The sequence below is a fragment of the Hyperoodon ampullatus genome (assembly GCF_949752795.1).
Source record: "Hyperoodon ampullatus genome assembly, chromosome: 13".
NCBI classification, from domain to species: Eukaryota; Metazoa; Chordata; class Mammalia; order Artiodactyla; family Ziphiidae; genus Hyperoodon; species Hyperoodon ampullatus.
Window position 1 is genome coordinate 41,144,649 of NC_136926.1, and position 27,470 is coordinate 41,172,118.

Here is a 27,470-nt window from a genome sequence, read left to right on the forward strand (position 1 = left end):
ATAGGTGAGAAATTAATATTGTTATAATTAATTCAAAGTGTACAATGTATGAGGATTTAAAGCTCGAATCCTATAGTGTGTATTTCAATGGTGAACACCGTAGGCTAAAACAACAACAAAAGTGTGAGGGGCTATGAAATGACAGTAAGATCAAAGTGGAATAACATAGGACTGAACACCCCCCCCAAAAAAACCCCCAAGAATTTCGTAAAAGACAATGATTAATATCTTCACAGATGGTAATATGGTTAACTCCCAAAGCCTCTTCAGGTAGTAACACCTCTGTTGGAAGTCACTGATTTTGCCAAGGGGAAGGGAGCAGGGTCCAATTTTACGGGTCCCTGAACTCTGGCAGCCTCCACCCTGGCATCCTAAAGTCCTGTGTGTTTCCTTATTGAAGCGTCCCAACATCTTAGTTGGGACCGGCATGTAGAGTGTGCTGATGGTTGGTGCTGATTTCCTTAGTTAAAATCCCTCATTCTGATCCACTAGCCAGAGCTTAATCATATATCCACCTCATGGGCCTGGTTGACCCCAGTGTAGAAACCTTCTCCAAGGTGACAACCATTGTTTCATTGGCATGTTGTCTGTGGGAACAATGACAACACACCTACACAACAAATTGAACTGATATCTCACGGCTTTGGAGTTTCCTAGATGACCTTTAAGTGCAAGAAGACATTCTGACTCTGAAATTACTTCTATGCTGTTGTCCAATAAATATGCCTGTGCCTTCTGACAATATATCATGAAGCTCACAGACATTCTTTTTATTCTCTCCAGAGACAACTTAAAGAAATGAATTCCCTCCAGAGTGACTTCACCAAGCATCTAGCCACTGCAGACTCTTCCTTACTGCAAACTAATGTTGCCTTGCAGCTGATGAGTAAAAGCCATGAGGTAGAGGCAAAACTTGTTCTCTAGAAAATCAAAAAGCATTTAAATTATGTTTTGAGGAAACTATGAGATCGGCTAACCAATTTTTTCTCCAATAAATGTCTTTTAGGTGGAAGAAAATATACCAGAATGTTAAGAGTGGTTGTCCCTTGGGGGAGGGGTGAATGATGTATCTTCTTTATATCTATCTCTATTATCTAATTTGCCTGCAGTGAGTGAATGTTACTTTTGTGATAACAAAAAAAATGTGGTGCTGTTTTTAAAATATCATTTTCATCTATAAGATGAATAAGGTCTGAGGATCTAATGTAAAGCAATATGACTCTGGTTAATAACACTATATTGTATAATTGAAATTCGCTAGAAGAGAATTTAAATGTTCTCACCCCCACTCCCAAAAAAGTTAAGAGGATAAAATATGAGCTGATTGATGTGTTAACTCAGTGGGGGAATCCTTTCACAATGTATGTGTATATCAAATCATCACTTTGTGCACTTTAAATATCTTACAATCATATGTCAATGATACCTCAGTAAAGCTGAAAAACAATTAAAAAATAAAATAAAATATCAGGCATACATTATTAACAGAAGACATTTAGGACTGGTAAAAGATGGACAACATTTCTTAGCAGCCCATTGGTCATTTTGAAAATATCTTTTATTATCACTATTTCTAAATCAGAAAAAAGGTATTTTGGTTTAGTACAACTATACACTAATGATAATAATGAGCTTTTATAAAATCTATCAAAGTGGGTACCCACCATATGGAAAATGTTCAAAATGGCGGTAAAACTTGGAAGAATATTATCAGTGTCAATATCTCAAGTAACCAAGGAGTAATTGGTGTGCTGAGTGGGCTCAGAAAACAGTTTCTCATTGTTGCTTCCTGGAAACGTCATTTACGACAGAGGTCAAGAAAATGGCATATACATGCTTTGCTTAAGTTGACACTACCTCTTGTTTACTTGGAAAATATAGGAATATGAAAAACTAGCTGTCACTTTAAATGAAGCAAGACACGAACTAAATGACAAAGTGAGAGAACTTTCCAAATCGTCCAGTAAAGCATCCCTGGTGGGGGAGGCAGAGAAGCACGCGCAGTCTTTACAGGAGCTGGCAAGGCAGCTGGAGGAGTGAGTGACCGGCCTGACGGGTCTAACTGCAGGGGCGCTGGAGCCTGGTGGGAAGGCCTCTCAGGGGGAGTGGGGTCTCCAGACCAGGGTGGAGGGCGGCACCCAGGGCCCAGGTCCGAACCCGACCAGCCGCAGGGGCCTGATTCCCAGCTGCATCTTAGGGGCAGAGCTGCAGAGCCTGCAGCCCCAAGTCTCCATCTGTCAAATGAATCGGGAGGTTAGGGGGCTCAGCTGCAGGCAGGGAGGCCACTGGAGCCGTCTCCTGTACCATTTTCTAGGATCAAGAGGAACACCAGTGGGGATGAGCTGGTACGCTGTGCCGTGGACGCTGCCACCGCCTATGAGAACATCCTCAATGCCATCAAAGCAGCCGAGGATGCAGCGGACAAGGCCACCAGCGCGTCTGAGGCTGCCCTCCAGGTGAGCACCTGCACTGGTACCTTCTCTCCAGGCACTCTGGAGACGACTCATTTTCCTATCTTCTTTCTGTGTGCACCAAGGAATAGAAAAAAGCATTATTTTAGACTAGAATTTGTTATATAGAATAGACTCGGACTTGCTCTAGATATAAGTCATTTCTGTATATACTTGGCCGTTTGATAAATGTAGCCCACTTTTAAAAATCATTTGTAAAACCAGATAGAAATCACACTGATTATTGATTTTGAACCATGAAAGTATTATACCCTGCTTCTTACCAGGTATGTTTTTATGCTGTGATTGAGTATTGAGTATTAACATTTACCAAAGAAGAGAAATTTTTGTACACAATTTTATAACCATTTATTTCCTGTCATTTGTCTTACACCTGGGCATGTCTGTGGAGTCCTATGGGATCTTAAATGCATCATAGAATATTCCTATGTCTAAAAATAAAGAACAAATTATTAACTATGAGAGAATTAGGGGACAGACCTCAGAAGGTTGAAGATTTTTATCTCCCGAAGATTAAAAGCCTAAAAACATTTTAGCTCAGTCCTCCATTATTGCAGAGGGTATTGTACAAGTGACAGTGAGAAAAGGAGAAGGTGTCACACAATTTGTCATTATATCAGCAGAGATGGGTCCGCCTCCCCAAGCCACAGATGTCTTCTTATAGCCCTGACTGTATCTTTTAAGGAACAGTCTTTTTAAACCTCCTCCTTACCTTCTAACCTCATTCTTTAAAGATTAAAGATAAGGGCTTTGGGGTAGGATGAAAACTCTTACACTATATTTCCTAAGGTGTATCACATTTAAAGCTGATAAACACTTTGCTTTCAGACAGTGATAAAGGAAGATGTTCCAAGAAAAGCTAAAACCCTGAGTTCCAACAGCGATAATCTGTTAAATGAAGCCAAGATAACCCAGAAGAAGCTACAGCAAGGTATTGAGGGTTAGGGTGGAGGCTGGGATAGTCAAAGACTTGGAAACAAACCTATGAGACCAGGAGAGGCAGCCCTAGAAGCAAACGCACTTCTTGAATCTCAGTGTCCATGCAAATGATACTTTGCAAACTCATAGCTGGGATGTTTCTACCCAATATTCTAACATATACCAAATTAACTAGAACCTCATAAATCTAAGTAAATCTTGAGGCTGATAGGCCTGCTTCGGCCTGGCCTTGGGTTTGGGGGAGGGGATTCTTAGTTTAACCCCGTGTGGCCCCACATAGCATTGAGGTATGTACAGTGCTGCTTTCTTTTCTTTAGGCCCAGGTAATTAGTTTCAGGTCATTAGAGCAAATGCTTCAAAATTTCTTAAGCCCTAAAATCTTAGCAACTGAAAGTACCAAAAATCACTACCACTATGGAGCATGAAGATTTTAAAATTTTTGTCTTTAAACTTTTTCTACTTATTTAATTTGATTTTTTTTTTTTAATAATTAAACTCTTTCGATCTCACCAAATTCCTGTGTTCAGAAAATGCTGTGTCGATTTTCTCTGGTCTCCTGTGGTCATTCATAGCTGAGCAGCCATGCAAGCTCATAGCCCTCACTTACCTTCTTAATCCTTTCAAAGCAGTTAGATGCCTTCTACCAGTAAATAAATACAATTATTTATTTATCTTTTTTCATTTTTAAAAATTAAAATGAAAAATAAATATGAAAACAGGAAAAAAAATACAAAACAATATGTAGTCATTTGCCTAGCAAATTTCAAAAATTAAAATTTCCTGGTATGACGTTTGCTCTCTTTATAAAATTTGAGCTAAGAGGTGAAGATATGTGTTTTTAAAAGGATTAGGATACTGGACTTCCCTGGCGGCCCAGTGGTTGAGAATCTGCCTGCCAATGCAGGGGACATGGGTTCGAGCCCTGGCCTGGGAAGATCCCACATGCTGCGGAGCAACTAAGCCCGTGTGCCACAACTACTGAGCCTGTGCTCTAGAGCCCACGAGCCACAACTGCTGAGCCCGCATGCCACAACTACTGAAGCCCGCGTGCCTAGAGTCCGTGCTCCACAACAAGAGAAGCCACTGCAGTGAGAAGACCGCTCACCTCAATGAAGAGTAGCCCCCCTTGCTGCAACTAGAGAAAGCCCACGGGCAGCAACGAAGACCCAACGCAGCCAATAAATGAATGCATGAATGCATGCATGCATGCATATGAACTTAAAAAGAAAAGGATTAGGATACTAACTACATTGTTATTTAAACCAGTCCTGGAATCACAGTTTAAGCCATATATCGTCCACTTGATCTTAAAGCATTCACTGGTCATTTTCCATGACCCCAAAGTGGCAATATTATCAGCTAGGAATGTCTATGAACTCTGTTCCTTTCACTAAATATCCTTAAATTTGTTTGGAAATGAGCAGAAACAATGCCTACTGTTTGTGTGAGTTTGCTTCAGTGAGGCTCTCTTAACAACACTCCTTTACTGTACTTTTGACTGAAGGGGCATCCCTTATGCATTATTCATTCATTTGTTCATTCATTCATTTCTTCCATAAATACACACTAATATTAAGCCCCAGTGAGTGCCAGACATGGCACTATGTGCTGGGACACAGCAGCGAACAAGACAGACACATCCCTTTTCTTTACTAAGCAGAGACTCTGCCCTGAGCAGAGTGGAAGTTAAGCCTCCCTCTGAGTTATTACGCCTCTCCATTTCCTCATGTGCATTTCCAAGGAGACTGGTACCACAGGCTCTATATGCTCCTGGCCTCTGTAACTGGAGGACCTGTGGGTCTAGGTGCATGCAGTGGGCATCTCGGGGATGACTGCTAAGATGCAGGCCTGCTCAATGCTGTGCAGACCTTGGCTACTTCAGGGGTCACCAATACCCACGGAGGATCAAGATCTTTAGGGTAATTGCCTCTTGCTGCTTTATTTTATTTTAGAAATCAGTCCGGCTCTCAACAACCTGCAGCAAACTCTGAAAATTATGACCATTCAGAAAGGGCTGGTAGACACCAATCTCACAACCATCCGCGATGATCTTCGTGGGATACAGAGAGGTCAGCAGCTCCCTAACCCACTGGACTTGGCTTCTTTTGTCAAACATTTTAGATACTTAACCCTCCCTGTTTGTGTGTGCATTAGATGACATCGATGGTATAATCAATAGTGCAAAGAGCATGGTCAGAAATGCCAACGACATCACAAATGATGTTCTAGATGGGCTCAACCCCATTCAGACAGACGTGGAAAGAATTAAGGGTACCTATGGGAGCACCGGGAGTGAAGACTTCAACAAGGCTCTCACTGATGCAGATAATTCAGGTAGCAGGCATACACTGCCCAGGACATATTATCCATTTTCTCCATCAGTATGTGCTTTGGTCAGTTTTAATTTTTCCCTGGTAAAGTCTGATCTTAGAAATTAAAATGTTAAAAACAACTTCACATAATCCATTCAAAGAGTATGGCTATTCTGTTAGTTAAAAGGACCAAGTAGGATTTTTGAAAAAAATCCATGAACATTGCTATTGATTTTCCCTTTTATAGAGTGGAGATATAGGTCCCTGAATCATGAGGAATTGAATTATTATTAATATTAAAGATCAAAAAGCAAAGATTTATTTTTTTATAGTGGTCAAGAAAGATGATTTGATATCTAGATTGCAGAATAAGATCCATGCTGTATTTCTATAGAAATATGTATAATATATATTTCTATAATATAGAAACTGTATTACCTGATTCTGAGCCATCCTGTCCAACGTTTGGGACCCAGACATACCACTTGACAAGTACTATCAATGAGAACATCTGTATTTAACCTTTTCTCAACTCACAATGATAAATTTCTGTTTTGTAATCTCACCAACAGTAAAGAAATTAACCAACAAACTGCCTGATCTTTTGAGCAAAATTGAAAGTATCAACCAACAGCTGTTGCCACTGGGCAACATCTCTGACAACATGGACCGCATACGGGAGCTAATTCAGCAGGCCAGAGATGCTGCGAATAAGGTGGGTGTGTCCCCACATTGCCAGGCACCAAGGATCATTCTTTGATAAGTTACTCCATTCATTAAGAAAGGAAAGGTATCTATGTACTCAAGAACCGGTTGTCTTTTTTTTAATTTATTTATTTATTTATTTATTTATTTATTTTGGCTGCGTTATGTCTTTGTTGCTGTGCGCAAGCTTTCTCTAGTTGAGGCGAGCGGGGGCCACTCTTTGTTGCAGTGCGTGAGCTTCTTATTGTGGTGGCTTCTCTCTTTGCGGAGCATGGGCTCTAGGTGCGCAGGCTTCAGTAGCTGTGGTGCGTGGGCTCAGTAGTTGAGGCTCACCGGCTCTAGAGCACATGCCCAGTAGTTGTGGTGTATGGGCTTAGTTGCTCCGCAGCATGTGGGATCTTCCTGGACCAGGAATCGAACCTGTGTCCCCTCCATTGGCAGGCAGATTCTCAACCACTGCGCCCAAGTCCCCTGGTTCTCTTTCTTGCCATAATTCTTTGGTTGCTCCCAAGGTGCAAGTTCATTTCCTCCTGTCATCCTTCAAAAATACACATCATCTTCATCCCTTAGATGATCTGGTACATCAAGGACCTGGAGCAGTTTCCTTCTCACTGACTCATGCAGACAGGAAGCAGGATTCTCCTCCAGGCTCCAGTTGGTAAAGTGTTATTGCAAGTTTGAGTAAGGGTTCTGTGATTGGAATGTGCAGATATGATATTGAACAAGACCTACCTTCTCATTTTAACTTGGAAGTTGTAGAATCCACTTTTATTGAGGATGGAGGAATGGTTCCTACCAACATGAGCAGTGTTCTGAATAGGAGATTACAGCAATTTTCCTTCATTGGAAAATTCCATCAGCCTTTCTAATTTTAATCTGACATTATTTACTTGAATTCCTTATGCTTCTCCCTCACAATTTGTTTTATCCTAAAATAATGTAAATGAAATATCTTGTATTTTTCAGCCGCCTCCCTATGAGATATTTGGAGATAGAGAGTTGGAAGGCCAAGTCAGAATATCACTGCCCTGGAGGCACCATGGTTGATTTCCAGGCTCAATATTATGTCTTTTGAGCCTCAAAATCTGCCTTTTCTTTTAGGAAAGAGAATGACTCCCAACCCAAAATTTTTAGCAGAAAAACAAAGAGCCTAAGGCACAGTTTGGCAGAAACTACCCTCTTCATACCCATACACATCTTTTAAAAAGCCAATGAAAAAGCATGTTTCTAGCTTTTGCCCTTCTATGTTCATTCACTAATTTACTGAACATAATTTGAAGTGTGTAAATAGCACAGTGGCTTAGAACTGGTTAACCGAGGCAGGCTGCCTTGTTTTGATCTCTGCTCTGTCACTTATGAAAATAAGACTAGTTACAGTTTATAGATAAATGATATTTAGTAAAAATATTAAAACACACATAAGAAGCTGGGCATGGGTATCCAAATCCAGCATAGTGGTGACCTCTGAGAAGGGAGAGCAGACTGGGAACAGGGTGGGATACATGATAGGATTCAGTCATAGCAGCAATGCTTAATTTCTTAAGAAGGTCATGCATATGCAGGTATAGTCTCTTTTTTTGTGTTCATAAAATGTTTTCTTTTTTTTAATTTTATTTATTTTTTTATACAGCAGGTTCTTATTACTTATCAATTTTATACATATTAGTATATATATGTCAATCCTAATCTCCCAATTCATCACACCACCCCCCACCACCACCACCACTTTCCCCCCTTGGTGTCCATACGTTTGTTCTCTACATCTGTGTTTCTATTTCTGCCCTGCAAACCGGTTCAGCTGTACCATTTTTCTAGGTTCCACATATATGCGTTAATATACGATATTTGTTTTTCTCTTTCTGACTTACTTCACTCTGTATGACAGTCTCTAGATCCAGCCGCATCTCTACAAATAACCCAATTTCGTTCCTTTTTATGGCTGAGTAATATTCCATTGTATATAAGTACCACAACTTCTTTATCCATTCGTCTGTCGATGGGCATTTAGGTTGCTTCCATGACCTGGCTATTGTAACTAGTGCTGCAGTGAACATTGGGGTGCATGTGTCTTTTTGAATTATGGTTTTCTCTGGGTATATGCCCAGTAGTGGGATTGCTGGGTCATATGGTAGTTCTATTTTTAGTTTTTTAAGGACCCTCCATACTGTTCTCCATAGTGGCTGTATCAATTAACATTCCCACCAACAGCACAAGAGTGTTCCCGTTTCTCCACACCCTCTCCAGCATTTGTTGTTTGTAGATTTTCTGATGTTGCCTTTTCTAACTGGTGTGAGGTGATACCTCATTGTAGTTTTGATTTGCATTTCTCTAATAATTAGTGATGTTGAGCAGCTTTTCAAGTGCTTCTTGGCCACCTGTATGGCTTCTTTGGAGAAATGTCTATTTAGGTCTTCTGTCCATTTTTTGATTGGGTTGTTTGTTTTTGTAATATTGAGCTGCATGGGCTGTTTATATATTTTGGAGATTAATCCTTTGTCCATTGATTCATTTGCAAATATTTTCTCCCATTCTGAGGATTGTCTTTACGTCTTGTTTATGATTTCCTTTGCTGTGCAAAAGCTTTTAAGTTTCATTAGGTCCCATTTGTTTATTTTTGTTTTTATTTCCATTACTCTAGGAAGTAGATCAAAAAAGATCTTGCTGTGATTTATGTCAAAGAGTGTTCTGCCTATGTTTTCCTCTAAGAGTTTTATAGTGTCCAGTCTTATATTTAGGTCTCTAATCCATTTTGAGTTTATTTTTGTGTATGGTGTTAGGGAGTGTTCTAATTCTTTTACATGTAGCTGTCCAGTTTTCCCAGCACCACTTATTGAAGAGACTGTCTTTTCTCCATTGTATATCCTTGCCTCCTTTTCATAGATTAGTTGACCATAGGTGCGTGGGTTTATCTCTGGGATTTCTATCTTGTTCCATTGATCTATATTTCTGTTTTTGTGCCAGTACCATACTGTCTTTATTACAGTAGGTTTGTAGTATAGTCTGAAGTCAGGGAGTCTGAGTCCTCCAGCTCCATTTTTTTCCCTCAAGGCTGCTTTGGCTATTTGGGGTCTTCTGTGTCTCCATACAAATTTAAAAATTTTTTGTTCTAGTTCTGTAAAAAATGTCATTGGTAATTTGATAGGGATTGCATTGAATCTGTAGATTGCTTTGGGTAGTGTAGTCATTTTCACAATATTGATTCTTCCAATCCAAGAATATGGTATATCTCTCCATCTGTTGGTATCATCTTTAATTTCTTTCATCAGTGTCTTATAGTTTTCTGCATACAGGTCTTTTGTCTCCCTAGGTAGGTTTATTCCTAGGTATTTTATTCTTTTTGTTGCAATAGTAAATGAGAGTGTTTCCTTAATTTCTCTTTCAGATTTTTCATCATTAGTGTATAGGAATGCAAGAGATTTCTGTGTATTAATTTTGTATCCTGCAACTTTACCAAATTCATTGATTAGCTCTAGTAGTTTTCTGATGGCATCTTTAGGATTCTCTATGTATAGTATCATGTCATCTGCAAACAGTGACAGCTTTACTTCTTCTTTTCCAATTTGTATTCCTTTTATTTCTTTTTCTTCTCTGATTGCCGTGGCTGGGACTTCCAAAACAATGTTGAATAATAGTGGTGAGAGTGGACATCCTTGTCTTGCTCCTGATCTTAGAGGAAATGCTTTCAGTTTTTCACCATTGAGAATGATGTTTGCTGTGGGTTTGTTTTATATGGCCTTTATTATGTTGAGGTAGGTTCCCTCTGTGCCCACTTCCTGGAGAGTTTTTATCATAAATGGGTGTTGAATTTTGTCAAAAGCTTTTCTGCATCTACTGAGATGATCATATGGTTTTTATTTGTTAATATGGTGTATCACATTGATTGATTTGCGTATACTGAAGAATCCTTGCATCCCTGGGATAAATCCCACTTGATCACGGTGTATGATCTTTTTAATGTGTTGCTGGATTCTGTTTGCTGGTATTTTGTTGAGGATTTTTGCATCTTTGTTCATGAGTGCTATTGGTCTGTAATTTTCTTTTTTTTGTAGTGTCTTTGTCTGGTTTTGGTATCAGGGTGATGGTGGCCTCATAGAATGAGTTTGGGAGTGTTCCTTCCTCTGCAATTTTCTGGAAGAGCTTGAGAAGGATGGGTGTTATCTCTTCTCTATATGTTTGATAGAATTCACCTGTGAAGCCATCTGTTCCTGGACTTTTTTTTTTTTTTTTTTTTTTTTTTGTGGTATGCGGGCCTCTCACTGTTGTGGCCTCTCCCATTGTGGAGCACAGGCTCCGGATGCGCAGGCTCCAGATGTGCAGGCTCAGCGGCCATGGCCCATGGGCCCAGCCGCTCCGCGGCATGTGGGATCCTCCCGGACCGGGGCACGAACCCGCGTCCCCTGCATCGGCAGGCGGACTCTCAACCACTGCGCCACCAGGGAAGCCCTGTTCCTGGACTTTTGTTTGTTGGAAGATTTTGAAAGACATTTTCAATTTCAGTGCTTGTGATTGGTCTGTTCATATTTTCTATTTCTTCCTGGTTCAGTCTTGGAAGGTTATACCTTTCTAAGAATTTGTCCATTTCTTCCAGGTTGTCCACTTTATTGGCATAGAGTTGCTTGTAGTAGTCTCTTAGGATGATTTGTATTTCTGCTGTAACTTCTCCTTTTTCATTTCTAATTTTATTGATTTGAGTCCTCTCCCTCTTTTTCTTGATGAGTCTGGCTAATGGTTTATCAATTTTGTTTATCTTCTCAAAGAACCAGCTTTTAGTTTTATTGATCTTTGCTATTGTTTTCTTTGTTTGTATTTCATTTATTTCTGCTCTGGTCTTTATGATTTCCTTCCTTCTATTAACTTTAGGTTTTGTTTGTTCTTCTTTCCCTAGTTCCTTTAGGTGTAAGTTTAGATTGTTTATTTGAGATTTTTCTTGTTTCTTGAGGTAGGCTTGTATTGCTATAAACTTCCCTCTTAGAACTGCTTTTGCTGCATCCCATAGGCTTTGGATCATTGTGTTTTCGTTGTAATTTGTCTCTAGGCATTTTTGATTCCCTCTTTGATTTCCTCAGTGATCTCTTGGTTATTTAGTAATGTATTGTTTAGCCTCCATGTGTTTGTGTTTTTTACATTTTTTCCCTGTAATTGATTTATAATCTCATAGCGTTGTGGTCAGAAAAGATGCTTGATATGATTTCAATTTTCTTAAATTTACTGAGTCTTGATTTGTGGCCCAAGATGTGAACTATCCTGGAGAATGTTCCTTGCGCACTTGAGAAGAAAGTGTAATCTGCTGTTTTTGGATGGAATGTCCTATAAATATCAATTAAATCTCTCTGGTCTGTTGTGTCATTTAAAGCTTGTGTTTCCTTATTAATTTTCTGTTTGGATGATCTGTCCATTCATGTAAGTGAGATGTTAAAGTCTCCCCCTATTATTCTGTTACTGTCGATTTCCTCTTTTAGAGCTCTTAGCAGTTGCCTTATGTATTGAGGTGCTCCTATGTTGGGTGCATATATATTCATAATTGTTATATCTTCTTCATGGATTGATCCCTTGATCATTATGTAGTGTCCTTCCTTGTCTCTTATAACATTCTTTATTTTAAAGTCTATTTTATCTGACATGAGTATTGCTACTCCAGCTTTCTTTTGATTTCCATTTGCATGGAAAATCTTTTTCCATCCCCTCACTTTCAGTCTGTATGTGTCCCTAGGTCTGAAGTGGGTCTCTTGTAGACAGCATATATATGGGTCTTGTCTTTGTATCCATTCAGCGAGCCTGTGTCTTTTGGTTGGAGAATTTAATCAATTCATGTTTAAGGTAATTATTGATATGTATGTTCCTATTACCATTTTCATAGTTGTTATGGGTTTGTTTGTGTAGGTCCTTTTCTTCTCTTGTGTTTCCCACTTAGAGAAGTTCCTTTAGCATTTGTTGTAGAGCTGGTTTGGTGGTGCTGAATTCTCTTAGCTTTTGCTTGTCTGTAAAGCTTTTGATTTCTCTGTCGAATCTGAATGAGATCCTTGCTGGGTAGAGTAATCTTGGTTGTAGGTTCTTCCCTTTCATCACTTTAAATATATCATGCCACTCCCTTCTGGCTTGTAGAGTTTCTGCTGGGAAATCAGCTGTTAAGCTTATGGGAATTCCCTTGTATGTTATTTGTCATTTTTCTCTTGTTGCTTTCAATAATTATTCTTTCTCTTTAATTTTTGTCAGTTTGATTATTATGTGTCTCAGCATGTTTCTCCTTGGGTTTATCCTGCATGGGACTCTCTGCGCTTCCTGGACTTGAGTGGCTATTTCCTTGCCCATGTTAGGGAAGTTTTCAATTATAATCTCTTCAAATATTTTCTCAGGTCCTTTCTCTCTCTCTTCTCCTTCTGGGACCCCTATAATGGAAATGTTGTTGCATTTAATATTGTCCCAGAAGTCTCTTATGCTGTCTTCATTTCTTTTCATTCTTTTTTCTTTATTCTGTTCCGTGGCAGTGAATTTCACCATGCTGTCTTCCAGGTCACTTATCCGTTCTTCTGCCTCAGTTATTCTGCTGTTGATTCCTTCTAGTGTATTTTTCATTTCACTGATTGTATTGTTCATCTCTGTTTGTTTGTTCTTTAATTCTTCTAGGTATTTATTATTTAATTCTTCCAGGTCTTTGTTAAACATTTCTTGCATCTTCTCGATTTTTGCCTGCATTGTTTTTCTGAGGTCCTGGATCATCTTCACTATCATTCTGAATTCTTTTTCTGGAAGGTTGCCTATCTCCACTTCATTTAGTTGTTTTTCTGGGGTTTTATCTTGTTCCTTCATCTGGTACATAGCCCTCTGCCTTTTCATCTTGTCTGTCTTTCTGTGAATGTGGTTTTTGCTGCACAGGCCGCAGGATTGTAGTTCTTCTTGCTTCTGTTGTCTGCCCTCTGGTGGATGAGGCTATCTAAGAGGCTTGTCCATAAAATGTTTTCTTAATTAAAAAATTTTTTTAATGAGTAGGAGTTTTCCAGGTGACAGAAAGCAGAAGGGCATGGATAGACTCAGGATGTGTGGGGTATATGGAGGGTAGAGGGCTAGTAGAAGAGAAGGGCATAAAATGAGCCTGTGAGTGTAGGGGAGGGGAGCTCCATCAGTCATGGGCACCTTGGAGAGACTACAGCTCATGCATCACTAAGCCCCCTGCCTGATGCCTTGCATATACAAGGTCCTCCATAAATACTTAAATGCTTGGGAGATAAAATGTAGAGTTGGTGTAAGTATCATTCCTAGAGTTATTCTTTAGATTGTTAGAGAATATTTATTTTCTGTGTTTTTAATGCAGAGCTACCCAAGGGGTTCCAAAGACCAGAGCTAGTCAGAAAACTTTTATTACTGTTCCGTTATATATACGTACAAAATTGAGAGTAAATGTTTAGAAACTTTCAATAATTTGAATTGCTTCAATATCCAAGCATGGGATCAGTGGATGTGTATTTTGCATACCTCCTTTATTTCATTTTTTAGTAATTTAATTTCTCATATATTTTATAAAAGTATTGATCCAGGGAAGAGTAGAGGGAAAAAAATAGTCCTTCACCCTGAGTTTAAGAAACATATTCTAGAGAACCCTGATGCACATATTTTTAAGGACTGAATGCCTTTAATAAATGCAGACATAACATGTAATATGTTAATGGCAAGTGGTTCCTTAAAGAGTTGTTTTTTTTTTTTTTTTTTTTTTTTTGCGGTATGTGGGCCTCTCACTGTTGTGGCCTCTCCCGTTGTGGAGCACAGGCTCCGGACGCACAGGCCCAGCGGCCATGGCTCACGGGCCCAGCCGCTCCGCGGCATGTGGGATCCTCCCAGACCGGGGCACAAACCCGTGTCCCCTGCATTGGCAGGCGGACTCTCAACCACTGCGCCACCAGGGAAGCCCAAGAGTTCTTTTTTTTAAAAAATATTTTTGATGTGTTGTATATCTACTCTATGCCAGGCATCATGCTAAGTGCTTCCATATATGTTAGCTCATTTGCACAAAAATCTTCTAGGCTTGGAGTAATAATAATAATTATTATATTTATATACTATTAATCTTATATATTAATAGGGCTATACTACCTATTAGTAAGGCTAATATAATATTAATATAATAACCCTATTATTAATAATACTTTGCATATAATGTAGTTTTATATTATACTATAATGTATAATAATATTAATAATGGGATTATAATATTAATATTATATTAACCCTATTAATATGTATTATAACCCTATAAATATAATACCCTATATTATAATAATATATTATCTAAAGCCCATATTATTCTCTATATTAATATATTATATTATTATTATGATAGAAATATTATAACAATAGGGTTAATACAAATTAATATTATAACCATCATAGTGATAATAATAGTAATAATTTATTATGATGATTACTGTTGCTGGCACAGAGGACTAAACGTGCTTCCCAAAGCCCCTCGGCCGAGGCAGGAAGAGCACAAATGCTTTATTCCTCATGCAGCTGAGTGTAGACTCCAGGCCTAGGAGGCATCCACACTCCTTTGCTCCCTATCATAGCAACTTGGGAGCAGCTACGCAGTCACAAGCCACCACCTTGAGCACCCTCACCTTCCTCATCTGGAACAGCTAACACCCTGGATCTTGTCCCTTGCAGGTTGCCATCCCCATGAGGTTCAACGGTAAATCTGGAGTGGAAGTGCGTCTGCCAAATGACCTGGAGGATTTGAAAGGATACACATCTCTTTCTTTGTTTCTCCAAAGACCTGAATCAACAGAAAGTGGGAGGACCGAGAATATGTTTGTGATGTACCTCGGAAATAAAGATGTAAGTATTGCTTTGACGTTCCTCTTGTTTTTAAAACAGAATATGGGGCTTCCCTGGTGGCACAGTGGTTGAGAGTCCGCCTGCCGATGCAGGGGACACGGGTTCGTGCCCCGGTCCGGGAAGATCCCACATGCCGCAGAGCGGCTGGGCCTGTGAGCCATGGCCGCTGAGCCTGCGCGTCCGGAGCCTGTGCTCTGCAACGGGAGAGGCCGCAACAGTGAGAGGCCTGCGTACCGCAAAAAACAAACAAACAAACAAAAAAACAGAATATGGTTTTTGAGATGCGTGACACGACTGTGTCACTGCCATTGGCACAGCAGGAGGAAATCCCGCCGCCTCTGATGGCTCCACAGGGGGATCTCCCGTCAATTACCGATTGTCCTTGGCTGGGGGATCTAGAGGCCTGGCCTGATGGGCCCGGCATGTGGGCACACATGTGTGTACACGTGAGCATGTCCACACCTGGGCTTGAAGATCAGCACCCCTCCCCTTAAAACCAGGGCAGCAGTACCAAGGCTTCATGGAGATCAGAGTAGTTTTTCCTCATAGCACTGGACTCTGTCCTCTTCTCAGGGCACCCAGCCGCAGACCCTTCCATGTGTCTGGGGTGGGGACCATCTGTGAATGAGGCCTGGAGTGAAATGCAGCCTCTCCTGCCTCATTAGTAAGAAATAGAGTTGCCCCATCTCTATAATTCTAAATTCGTTAAACCACCACCATTACAGGCATTTAAAATAGTTTATTTTAGCTTTGAATCCCTCCTCTTAAAATACATCTATTCCACCTAAGTGTCAGAGGAAAAGGTCATCACTGACTAGGTTATTCTACATGATTGGAAAAGAAATTCCTGAAACATTGTTCTCAAAAATTCTGGGCAGGGCTTCCCTGGTGGCGCAGTGGTTGAGAGTCCGCCTGCCGATGCAGGGGATGCGGGTTCGTGCCCCGGTCTGGGAAGATCCCACATGCCGCGGAGCGGCTGGGTCCGTGCGCCATGGCCGCTGAGCCTGCGCATCCAGGAGCCTGTGCTCCGCAATGGGAGAGGCCACAGCAGTGAGAAGCCCGCGTAACGCAAAAAAAAAAAAAAAAAAAAAAAAAAAAAAAAAATTCTGGGCAATTAGGAAATGGTTGGCTGTCACTGTGGACTTCGTATTTAAGGATTCCTAAAATCAGCACTGTTACTGGTCACCCGGTCATGCTTCAAGGTATTGGGACTTCACTTGTAACTTTCTTACGACGTGACCTTTTGCTCTGTATTACGGCAAAATGCACATGACTCTGCTCCCTCAGCAAGTGTTTACCATATACCTACTAGGTACCATACCCTGTATTGATGATACACAAAAATTTGTTTCCTGAATGTACTTAATGTACACTTAAAACAGGTTAAAATGGTAAATTTCATGTTGTTAGATATTTTACCACCATTTTCAAAAATTCGTTTTTACCTAAGGTGCTCACATTCTAACAGGGAAGTAAGGTACATACGTAGCTGACCGTGATAACATAGGGTAAACAGGCGTGCCCAGAGTGTTGAGGGGACCTTGTATGGGGCAGGAATAACATAAATGGTTTATCTCCCTTGCCAGAACAAAATCAAATGGAGGCCTGAACCCATATATGGTTCATCTTTATGTCAGGTGCTTGGCAAATATTTGCAGATTGAGAGAATGGAGGAGTGGATAAATGAGTGCCCTCGTGATAACGTGAGCAAGAACAGCCCAGACATTGTTAATTAACTGTGCTGTCTGTCTTATCTTATACCAGGATGCGCCTCATTCATTCTGTCTGCCCAGGGTGAACTGAATGAAAGCTGTTAGTTATCAGAAATGCGCTCTCTTGGGATGGGAAGTTGAGAGAATTCAGTATGTGAAGTGCTCTGAGGTGGCCTTTTTGTCTCCAGGCCTCCAGGGACTACATAGGCATGGCAGTCGTAGATGGCCAGCTCACGAGCGTCTACAACCTGGGAGAACGTGAGGCTGAACTCCAAGTGGACCAGACGTTGACCAAGAGCGAAACTCAGGAGGCAGTTATGGACCGGGTGAAATTCCAGAGGTGCGAGTCTGATTGATTACTGCTGTTTGTTCATCTGACCTACACTCGCCAAACTTTCATTGTATGCATTGCTGAACCCCATTTTTAGTATTTTGGCTTTGATTTCTTTCATCTCATAAATTTTTATATAACTTTATTATCTAATTTATTTTTAAACAGAATTTATCAGTTTGCAAGGCTTAATTACACCCGAAAAGCCACATCCAGTAAGCCAGAAACTCCTCAGTTCCATGACATGGATAGTGGGAATAGCAACACGCTCCTCGATTTGGATCCTGAAAATGTTGTATTTTATGTTGGAGGTTACCCATCTGATTTTAGAGTAAGTGTGAATGTTTTTTCGTGGAATGAAAATATTTAAAATTTAATTTGGCATAATGATGTTTTAATCAATTATATACAAAATGGATTTAACTATGTATTCTTACAGGATATCCAGTGACAATGGCTAACACTTATTGAGTTCTTTAATGTGCAGTGATCTAGGCTTAAGTATATTAACTTAAACAAGCATCACTATCATTCCTGTTTCACAGATGAGGAAACTGAAACAGAGAGGTTGAATAACTTGCCCAAGATCAGACAGCTAGAAAATAACAAAGCCAGAGTATCTGGCTCTAGGGTCCCCATGCTTACCCCCTATGCTATGTTGATGGTTAAAAGTGATAAAAGTTATACTGTTTCCTGGTCAGCCTGTTCATTGTCCTTTGTTCAATTAGTGGAAGATTTTTTGATTTTTTTTTTTTTTTAGCTTCCTAGTAGTCTGAGATTCCCTCCATACAAAGGTTGTATTGAATTAGATGACCTCAATGAAAATGTTCTGAGCTTGTACAACTTCAAAAAGACCTTCAATCTCAACACGACAAAAGTGGAGCCTTGTAGAAGGTAAATAAAACCTATAAACTGGTGTCTCTTTGTGATTTCGGTAGCTTGCAGTTATATTACATTAAATATGTGTAATTGATATTTAAGGAATATAAATTAAATAAGAAAAAGTCTTTTCCTTATTTGTATAAAATATTAGATTATAGAATTTTCTCGATTTTGAAAAAATAAATCTTTCTTCAATTTTTGATGCCTCCTACCACAAAATATTCAGCATTAGTTGGTACCTGATTTAGGCACAGACTATTTATTTACTGTAAACTTCAAAAAAAAAATCGTGGTCAGTACACCATGACTTTGGCATATGAACCTATTTGAAAGTTGCTGCCTTGAGCTCCTGACCTACCCTATAGTTTAAAAGATTTGGAAGATTCTAATACGAGACAGACTGAGTATTTGCTACTCAGAATAAAATTATATTTCAAGTTAATAATTCCTTATATTACAAGATCTTCAGCTGCTGGGCCACATCTTCCTAAGTAGACATTTTCAAAAGGGACTCCTGAATAGTATCTCTAGGGTTGAGCTAGGGTTTGATCATCATAGAGTATAAGGGCACATCCAGGAGAAATAGTGGGCTGTGGTGAACTAAATGGGAAGGAAATCCAAAAAAGAGGGAATATATGTATACGTATAGCTGATTTACTTTGCTGTACAGTAGAAACTAATACAACATTGTAAAGCAACTATACTCCAACAAAAATTTTTTAAAAAAGATGTTTCCTCTTTAACAAAATCGTGGCAACTCGATTGCATGGGCTTTGCTTCCTTTTTCCTCTCGTATTAATAAGAGTGCTTTCCTGGCAGTCCTTTGCTGCTGTGTTCTAACTTACGATGATTGGTGTTCACAGGAGAAAGGAAGAATCAGACAAAAATTATTTTGAAGGTACAGGCTATGCTCGAGTTCCAACTCAACCAAATGCCCCCTTCCCAATATTTGGACAGACAATTCAGACCACCATGGATAGAGGTTTGCTGTTCTTTGCAGAAAACCAGGTAATCTATAACAAGCATCCAAATACTACCAAATATGTCCATTCATTTGAGCAATTTGGGGGTAACTGGGTTATTACAAACAACCAACGGATCTGAAAAACAATGTGCAAATGTTAGCTGCATTCTTTTCCTTGGCCCAATTCTACTTCCTTTGCCTGTGCGAGTGTGTGTTTTAGTAAGGCAAGTAATCCGTAATTTGAGAAGATGCCACCAAAATGTGGGAGAAATTGTCCCTTTCCCATTCTTTTGTGTTGTCAGTTTTATTCTTTGAAAACTACTATTTGCCTAGTAATCTACTTATTTTCTGCCTAAAAAACGTTAAGACCTCCTGGGGGGTCTCTGAAAGCTAGACTGTTTGACCTCCTGCTGTTTGATTCTTGGTCGGACTGTTTCCAGGCTGTATGGGATTTTGTCTCTGTCTGACCCTTGACTTGCCAGGTCTAGGAAGCTTCTCTGTTTTCAAGCAGCTGAGGTTCCTAGAGGCCATACTTAAGTCTCCTAGTTTAGAAAAGGCCAAAAGTGACCATCTATGAGTGATCGTCAGCGCCATCTGCTGGTAGGTGGTGCGGGACTTAACCTCTCCTGAGAGTAGAGTGCTTCTGTAGCTGCTGTGTAGGTAGTATTTGTGGAGAAATGTGGATCAGCCCGTGGGATCTCCCGTCTGAGAATGCAGGATTGATATGGAGTTTGGGATTTTACCAGACCCTTCTGTCTGCAGGGTAGGGACACAGACCTGGTCCAACTCTCCTCTCTGGGGTTGGTCTGGACCCCTCAGGAGATTCCAAGGCTGAACCAGTTGTGATGGTTTGGGGAGGTCCTGACCTGCCTGAAGAATGCAGAGAGCTGAGCAGTCACACAGCATCTTCAGAGCAAGGCAGTTGTTTTCCAGAACAAGGTCTCCTTTGTATTACATTTTGAAGTTCTGGGAGACTAAGAACCAGAAATACTACTTATAGTAGAAGAAAACTTATGAAATGCCATTAGGAACCAGATAAGAGAAAATTATCTCCAGTGCTGCTGTTAAGTAGGATGCTATTCTGTTATTTATGAGTGTGATGAACCCTCACTGGCTTCTAAGAGCAAGGTTTAGGGTCCAGATAAGGACTGATTTTCCTTTTAGGTAAGGACTCTGGAAGTAGACTTCAAAGAGAGTTTCATTAGGAAACTGTGTAAGAGCCAACTTTCAAGTCCTATACCAGACATTCCTCAGCTTACCCTTCCACTAAGGAAATGGTTGGCTCAAGTATGTGCCTTACACCATGATGGGGATGCAATTATGACCCCTAGTAGGTTTGTGGCTGGCTAAGCAAGGTGATTAGTGACGAGAGAGAGAGAGAAAAAGAAGAAGAGAACAGGGTGAAGGACAGAGAGACAGGCTTGGGAGTCATGTAGAACATAAGTTCTGTTAGAGATATTCTGAATTTGAGATATCTGTGAGGCATGCAAGCAATAGCAAATAGGCAATCAGATGTACAGACCTGGCCCTGAAAAGACAGGTCTAGGCTGGAGAAAAATATTTGGGCTCATGGGCACACCTGAATTGGAACCACAGAAGCGACTGTGATTGCCAAGGCAAAGAGAGTAGCGGGAGGGAAGAGGCCCTATTTGGGGTCCCCAAGCAACACTTAAGTGAAAGCTAGAGGAGACATAGGAATATGTCAGAAAACACATGGTGGAAAATGTTTGGGGTTTGAGGAAGACCCTACCTCTCTCCAACAGGTAGCAGTCATATTTTCAAACGATATTAATGATCTGTATCTTTTCAGTTTCCATTTTTGCCTGCTGGGTATAGATTGTTATAAAACAAAATCATGACAATAGCTAGCATTTATTGTTTCCTTCCTGTGTGCCAACCACTGTATATAATGTTTAACATGATTTGCAAGATTTAACTGTCATACCCGTCCTCGGAGTTGGATATTACAGCACTATTGTTCCTTTGGACTGAGGAGGCAGCTGAAGCTGAGGGCAGTCTGGAATTTGAAAGCATCCCTGGTTCCAGCGTTCTAGCTCTTCCTGGGTCTTATGGTAATCTACATTGTTTCTGTGCTCTAGGATCGCTTCATATCTCTCAATATAGAAGATGGTAGTCTCATGGTGCGATACAAACTGAATTCAGAGCAACCAAAAGAAAAAGGAATTAGAGGCATCATAAACGACGGGAAAGATCATTTGGTATATCCTTCGAGTCTGTTTATTTGAACTGTTAAATGTTCTTAGTCCTTTAGGTCAGTGCTCAGAACCCTTTTCTATTACCAGATGAACTTATAGTTATTAACTGAGAGACACGTCCTTTTTTTTTTTTTTTTTTTTTTTTTGCGGTACGCGGGCCTCTCACTGCTGTGGCCTCTCCCGTTGCAGAGCACAGGCTCTGGACGCGCAGGCTTAGCGGCCATGGCTCACGGGCCCAGCCTTTCCGCGGCATGTGGGATCCTCCTAGACCGAGGCACAAACCCGTGTCCCCTGCATCAGCAGGCAGACTCTCAACCACTGCGCCACCAGGGAAGCCCGACACGTCCTTTTAAAATCTGAACATTTTGGGCATGAAATATGTAACATCTGTGTGGCACAGATAAAACATGATTAATTTCAAATGCAAACATTTTGGGAATTCCTTGGTGGTCCAGTGGTTAGGACTCTGCGCTTTCACTGCCGAGGGCACAGTTTTGATCCCTGGTCAAAGAACTAAGATCCCGCAAGCCGCATGGCACAGCCAAAAATAACAAAATAACAAAATTGAAAAAAAAAAGCAAACATTTCTATTTAAGTGTTTTAATAGTATAATTTTATGCAAATGAGCTACTGCTCAGAGCCCATGTATATATACCATGTATATAAATGAACCTGAAGGAAGGCAAACACATAATAGCTCTGAACCACTGTGAATAGGATTCTTTTATTTCTCATTGCTTGCTGATTCATCTCTCCTTTATTTCAGATTCTGATCAAAATTGGAAAAGCCCAAAAAGTTATGCGGATAAACGTGGATTCTCAAAACATTAAAATTGAAGGTGATATACTTGATTTCAGCACATATTATCTGGGAGGAATTCCAATTACAATCAGGGAAAGGTAAGGTGATTTTTTCTTTTAAAGAAGCAAATCACTTCTCTTAAGAGTTATGATTGACACTGATTAGTCTACCTTTTTTTTTTTTTAACGTAGATTTTATTTATTTATTTTTGGCTGCATTGGGTCTTCATTGCTGCGTGCGGTCTTTCTCTAGTTGCGGCGAGCGGGGGCTACTCTTTCTTGCAGCGTGCAGGCTTCTCATTGCAGTGGCTTCTCTTGCTGCAGAGCACAGGCTCTAGGTGTGTGGGCTTCAGTTGCTGTGGTGTGTGGGCTCAGTAGTTGTGGCTCACGGGCTTAGTTACTCTGTGGCATGTGGGATCTTCCCTGGCTTGAACCCAAGTCCCCTGCACTGGCAGGTGGATTCTTAACCACAGCGCCACCAGGGAAGTGGTGGGGTCTACCTTTTTTTAATTCTAGCAAAAAGCAAACACAAAGAATTAACTTTTCAGTATTTACAGTGTTAGCCAACAGAGTAGAACAGGCTGTGAATACTGGATAACTGGACTGGCCATTTGAAAGAGCCTGGGGGGGGCGGCAGGGGGAGGAATTGTGTGCCACCCCCCCATTGTCATTCCTGGGAGGAGAGAATCCACGAGGCGTAGGCTTGGTGTTGACAACGCTGCCAGTAAGAACAGGGGCTGTGGCCTGGGGCCCTTGAAGACACAGAGGAGAGAGCAGGTAGCCCCTGGCCTGACAGGCGGCCCTGGACACTGAAAGCTGGGGCCACTCCTTCAGGAAGCACCTCCTAGGATGGAAGGCACATCTGTATCACCCGCCCCCTTACGTTTATTGAGCATGGACTAGGGGCCTAACTGTTTCTCGGATGAATGAATACATGAATGAATTAAATTAATTTGAATGGAAGTAAAGCTTAATCTGAATGAGAAAAACGAACACCACTTTGAGGATACACTTAAAAATAACTTCTACATTTTATTAATATGTTTGCATCCTACAAAAAAGGCTTTTAGATAGCTGACAATGATGTGTGTGGTACAGCCTCATGACTAAGCTAAGAGCACTCCCAAAATGTTTGGTGATGATTACTTTTATACAAGATCTGAGGCAAGTTAACTCTCTTGCTGTTATTAGTCAGTTGGAAGGAGCACTGGCTGTGATGTATGAGGCCTTGTGCAAAGGCGGTCTTTCTTCTCAATTCCTTCTATGTTTGAGCAGCTGTCCAGCCTCAGGACGGAGGCGCTAATCTTTGTGTTACAGTTGTTAGGGGTTGCCCCCCAAGACAGAAATGTGGGTTAGAGAGTTCAGCACTTTGATAGAGTTTGGGAGTGAGTGTCTTTACTCCCTAGATTACTTGAAGTGGAAGGGACCGTGCAGATCATGGTATGTCACCTCTGAACTTTAATGAAGAAATTGAGAGTCAAAGAGGTGATATTAATATTTAATATTATCAGTGTTAAATAGCAATTCAACCATGAATAGCTAGTTATGAATGGCCAATAATCTTGGTTTTATTCAATGAAGTGTAATAAATAGAGTTACCTCAGGTAGCACCATGGCACACATCTGAGGCTATCATTTATTTGTTCATTATACAAGCATTCACTGGGTGTCAAGTGGCATCAGGCAGTGTGGTCGGTGTTGGGATGACAACGATGAACAGGGCAGAGCCTCAAGTATAGCGGAAGGGAGACAGTAGGCTGAGGCCAGTGCAATCAGAGGGGAAGCTCAGGGTGATAGAGGGCCCGGAGAGGGAATCCACGCAGTTGGGGTATCAGGAAAGTGGTCTCTGGCTAGACCCGAAAGACACTGACATATGAAAGTCAACATATGTGAGGAGATAAGAATCGGAGAAAGTGTGAACTCTCCAGAGGGTACCATGAAGCAGGCCAGGGATGCCACGCATGGCTGGTGTGGGAAGCAGGGGCCAGACCACAGAGGATCTTGAAAGTCACAGTAAGGAACCATTGGGGGCTCCAGCAGAGAAAGGACATGATCAGATTTGGGTTTTCAGTAGCTTGTTCTGGTGCAGGGAGGAGACTGGATTAAGAGGGAAAAGGCAGAGGCAGGTAGAAAGGTTGGAAGGTGAGTGTAACAGAGGTGAGAGAGGCGGGTGGCCTGACCACGGAAATGACAGCGCAGCTGGGGAAAAGGAAGTGGAGTCCCAATATACTCAGGGCAGTGGATGGGCAGTGCTAAATGGTTGCTTGGGTTCGGGGAGCACCCAAGAGGGACACCTGGGCTTTGATCTAGTGCTTGGACACATGGCCAGCACCAGCAGAGAAACAGGGCAGTGAGTTCAGTCTCAGACAGGCTGAGTCCCAAGAGCCCAGGAGACAGCAGGTGGAGATGCCAAGAAGGGGTTGGACAGAAGGCCTGGACCTTTGCAGAGAAGACCAGGCTGGAGAAAGGATGAACGAAGCTTGGGAACAGGTGGCCATTGAGATTAGGCAGGCAGGTGGGCTCCCAGAGCCGTGAGGGATCTCAGCGGCGGTACGAGAGCCACTGGTTGGTGGTTTGCGTCTGTGTGGTGTCAGCAGAAGGTCCACAGACAGCAATGTGGGTGCCAACCAAGCAAGGTTTACTAGAGAAAAGTAATGGGTGAGGATCCAAAGAAATGGATCTAGTTTCGGCTCAGCCACCAAATAGCGGGGTGACCTTGGGTTAAGTCAACATTCAACCTTTCTTTGACTTTTTATCTCTGTCCATTAAAGAAATACACATGGCTATCGTTATATGTATATGTACAGATAGACATATAGAATCTTCCTAGTCATTTGTTTTAAGGTCTTCCAAACAGGGACTGTTTCCTTTTTCTGGGCAAGTTTATACTTCGATTTTTGATTCAAACCACAATGACATGGAACATACAGGAGATAGAGGCCAATTGAAAGATTTCACTGAGCTTTTACTCTCTCAAAAGTAACATGCTAAACAATATTCAGCTGTTTCTGGCCCTGCTTCATCCCCCTGGTTTGGTTCAGAGTCCTGAGAACCCCCTCTGACATGGGTCACAGAGGATTTCTCCTGAGAACCCAGCAATTCTTTCAAAGGAGGGAGACGCCCCGACCCTTGGCGTTAGTGGAAGACAGTCAGTGCTTGAACCTAATGTGGAGAGAAGCAAGCCTTGTGTAATCTCTAAATACAGTAGCTTTGACAAGAGAGCTTGTGGGTGTGGTGTTTTCTCCTCTCTCCCTGTCGTGTACCTTCTGGGAATGGGGACCCAGATCTTGGAATGACTTGTTTAGGATTACAGTCAGAAGTCACAATCTGTTAATCCCATCTGCTTCCCATGAGAAGAGCAAATCCTCCCTAAGAATGCCAGAGGGCCTCAGACCAACAAGAAATACTTCCTGCGGACCTACATCATTGCATCACAGAGTATCATAATATAACATTAAAATGAAAATAATTCAAAAAGTAAACATCAGGCAGGGATCTGTTGGGCATTTACTAAAATCCAACCTGGAGTTTGGGATTAGATTTTGCTCTTCCGCTCTCTGAGATCTGCCCACGGCAGGTTGGACCTGGCTAAGCCTTTGTGAACCGATTGGCCCGTGGTGTGTACACATACCCTAGCGTACTAACCCATTCATACCACAACCTGCACTCCTCCGCAGTCATGTTCCCCTAGCAAGTGTGCTCAGACCCAGAATCCTGGAGCAAACGTGGAACTCTAGGCCCTCAGATGAGCCAGGGTAACAAGAACACCTCAAAAAATAGTGGAAATAAATCTTTCCTCTTAACACCTCTGCTGTAGATAACTGTTCCTTAAAGAAAGAGTCAGGATCATCCCAGTGCTGTGGGTACACGACTGTATAAGCGTAAAGAGCAAGGGCTTCAAGTCACACAAGTTTGTGCGACACCCTGACCACACAGATCCCAGTGCTGCCCGCTTCCTGCTGTATGACTTCGTGCAAGTCACTTAACCTTCCTGAGCCTCCTTGTACATCTGTAATGTGGGCACAGTGATGGTCTAACTCTTAGAGTGGTTGTGAGATTCAGAGTAAAGGAGTTAGCGCGGTGCCTGGCACATGATAAGTGCTTAATAATGTCAGGTAAGAAAATATCTCTCTCAAAAGTTTATTGTGAGGATCAGATAATAGTACCTTGCACAAAACAGGTGCTCCATATCTGTCGGTGGCCTTTCTTTCCCCTTTACTTTTCTGCCACCTTATTCTTCCTCCAACCTATGCTTTATGGAAAAAAGGAATCAGGAGATGTTGATGAGTCTAAAACATGTTGAAACCCAAGAGAGAATGCATCTAAATATATGTATAAATAGACAAGCTCCAGCAATGGCTATGAACTTTCCTCCTTTCCTGAGGCAGGAAGCCAACTTAATAAAATAATCAAGCTCGTGCTGTAATGCCAGTGAGGATTCATTTCTTCCTTTTCCTTTTAATGAAATTTAATTTTATGCATATTACATGTAGCTCAACTCTTTACAAAGAATTGAATAAAAATGAAGGCAGACGCCTTTCCATTTAGAAAAGTGAGCTGCTTTAGGGATTTATAATGAAGTCAGCTTTGTGTTTATCTTAGTACACCATTTGCTTAAGAAACACAAATATTTGCCCGGACTTCAGTCATTTCATGTATGTGAATGTTTTTATGTGACGTCAGCTCCAGACAGATCCAAAAGTCAAATAGAAGGGGAAATGTCAAAGCAGCCACGTAGGAAGAGCTGCTTTAGAAATTGTTTCGTTATAATGATGTGCTGATATGGGGATAGTTACAGACTATGCCATCTCACACTGAGTCCTTGCTCTGTACCGGCTACCACTTGAGTGTGTTAATGCGTAATATCTCATTTAAACTCAGGACAACCCTGGGAAGCAGATGACCACATGCACATTGTATAAGCGAGGAAACAGAAGCACAGAGAAGGCAGCAGGGACAGGACTCGAACCCACGCAGCCTGGCTCCAGAGTCCATGGCTCCAGAGCAGCCCCTCTTAGAAGCACCTCCTGAGTGCATGTTCATGACCACATGCCACGGAGGGTTCCAAGCACTTCCCGGATGTTAACTTGTTTAATCCTCACAATGACCTCTTGCCCAGCTTGCACAGTTAGGAGGTGGTGGATACAGCATATGAGGCCAGACAATGCTTTCCATTGTTCCAGCCTGGCACTGATTAAATACCAAGCCGCATTTTTCATAATTGACTAGGACCAAAAAGTAACAGTTTGTTTCTTCTGCATTTACAGTGGCTGACTTAAATGTGGACAGGAAAAAAAGAGCAAACAGTTTT

At 41.3% G+C, this 27,470-nt stretch overlaps 1 protein-coding gene across 4 annotated transcripts in view; it reads left to right on the forward strand.

Moving 5' to 3' along the window:
- LAMA3 (laminin subunit alpha 3) overlaps nt 1–27,470 on the forward strand; it is a gene marked incomplete at its 5' end in the record, with an annotated part of 254,689 nt that overhangs the window by 202,059 nt on the left and 25,160 nt on the right. For all 4 annotated transcript variants that reach the window (XM_079717942.1, XM_079717943.1, XM_079717944.1 and 1 more), the window contains 14 exons: nt 784–900; nt 1,882–2,036; nt 2,315–2,456; nt 3,300–3,402; nt 5,363–5,479; nt 5,565–5,744; nt 6,295–6,437; nt 15,083–15,253; nt 17,154–17,305; nt 17,465–17,627; nt 18,057–18,190; nt 19,042–19,186; nt 21,242–21,361; nt 22,125–22,258. In XM_079717942.1, coding sequence (XP_079574068.1) covers nt 784–900; nt 1,882–2,036; nt 2,315–2,456; nt 3,300–3,402; nt 5,363–5,479; nt 5,565–5,744; nt 6,295–6,437; nt 15,083–15,253; nt 17,154–17,305; nt 17,465–17,627; nt 18,057–18,190; nt 19,042–19,186; nt 21,242–21,361; nt 22,125–22,258 — 1,976 coding nt within the window. The remainder of the gene's footprint in view (nt 1–783; nt 901–1,881; nt 2,037–2,314; nt 2,457–3,299; nt 3,403–5,362; nt 5,480–5,564; nt 5,745–6,294; nt 6,438–15,082; nt 15,254–17,153; nt 17,306–17,464; nt 17,628–18,056; nt 18,191–19,041; nt 19,187–21,241; nt 21,362–22,124; nt 22,259–27,470) is intronic.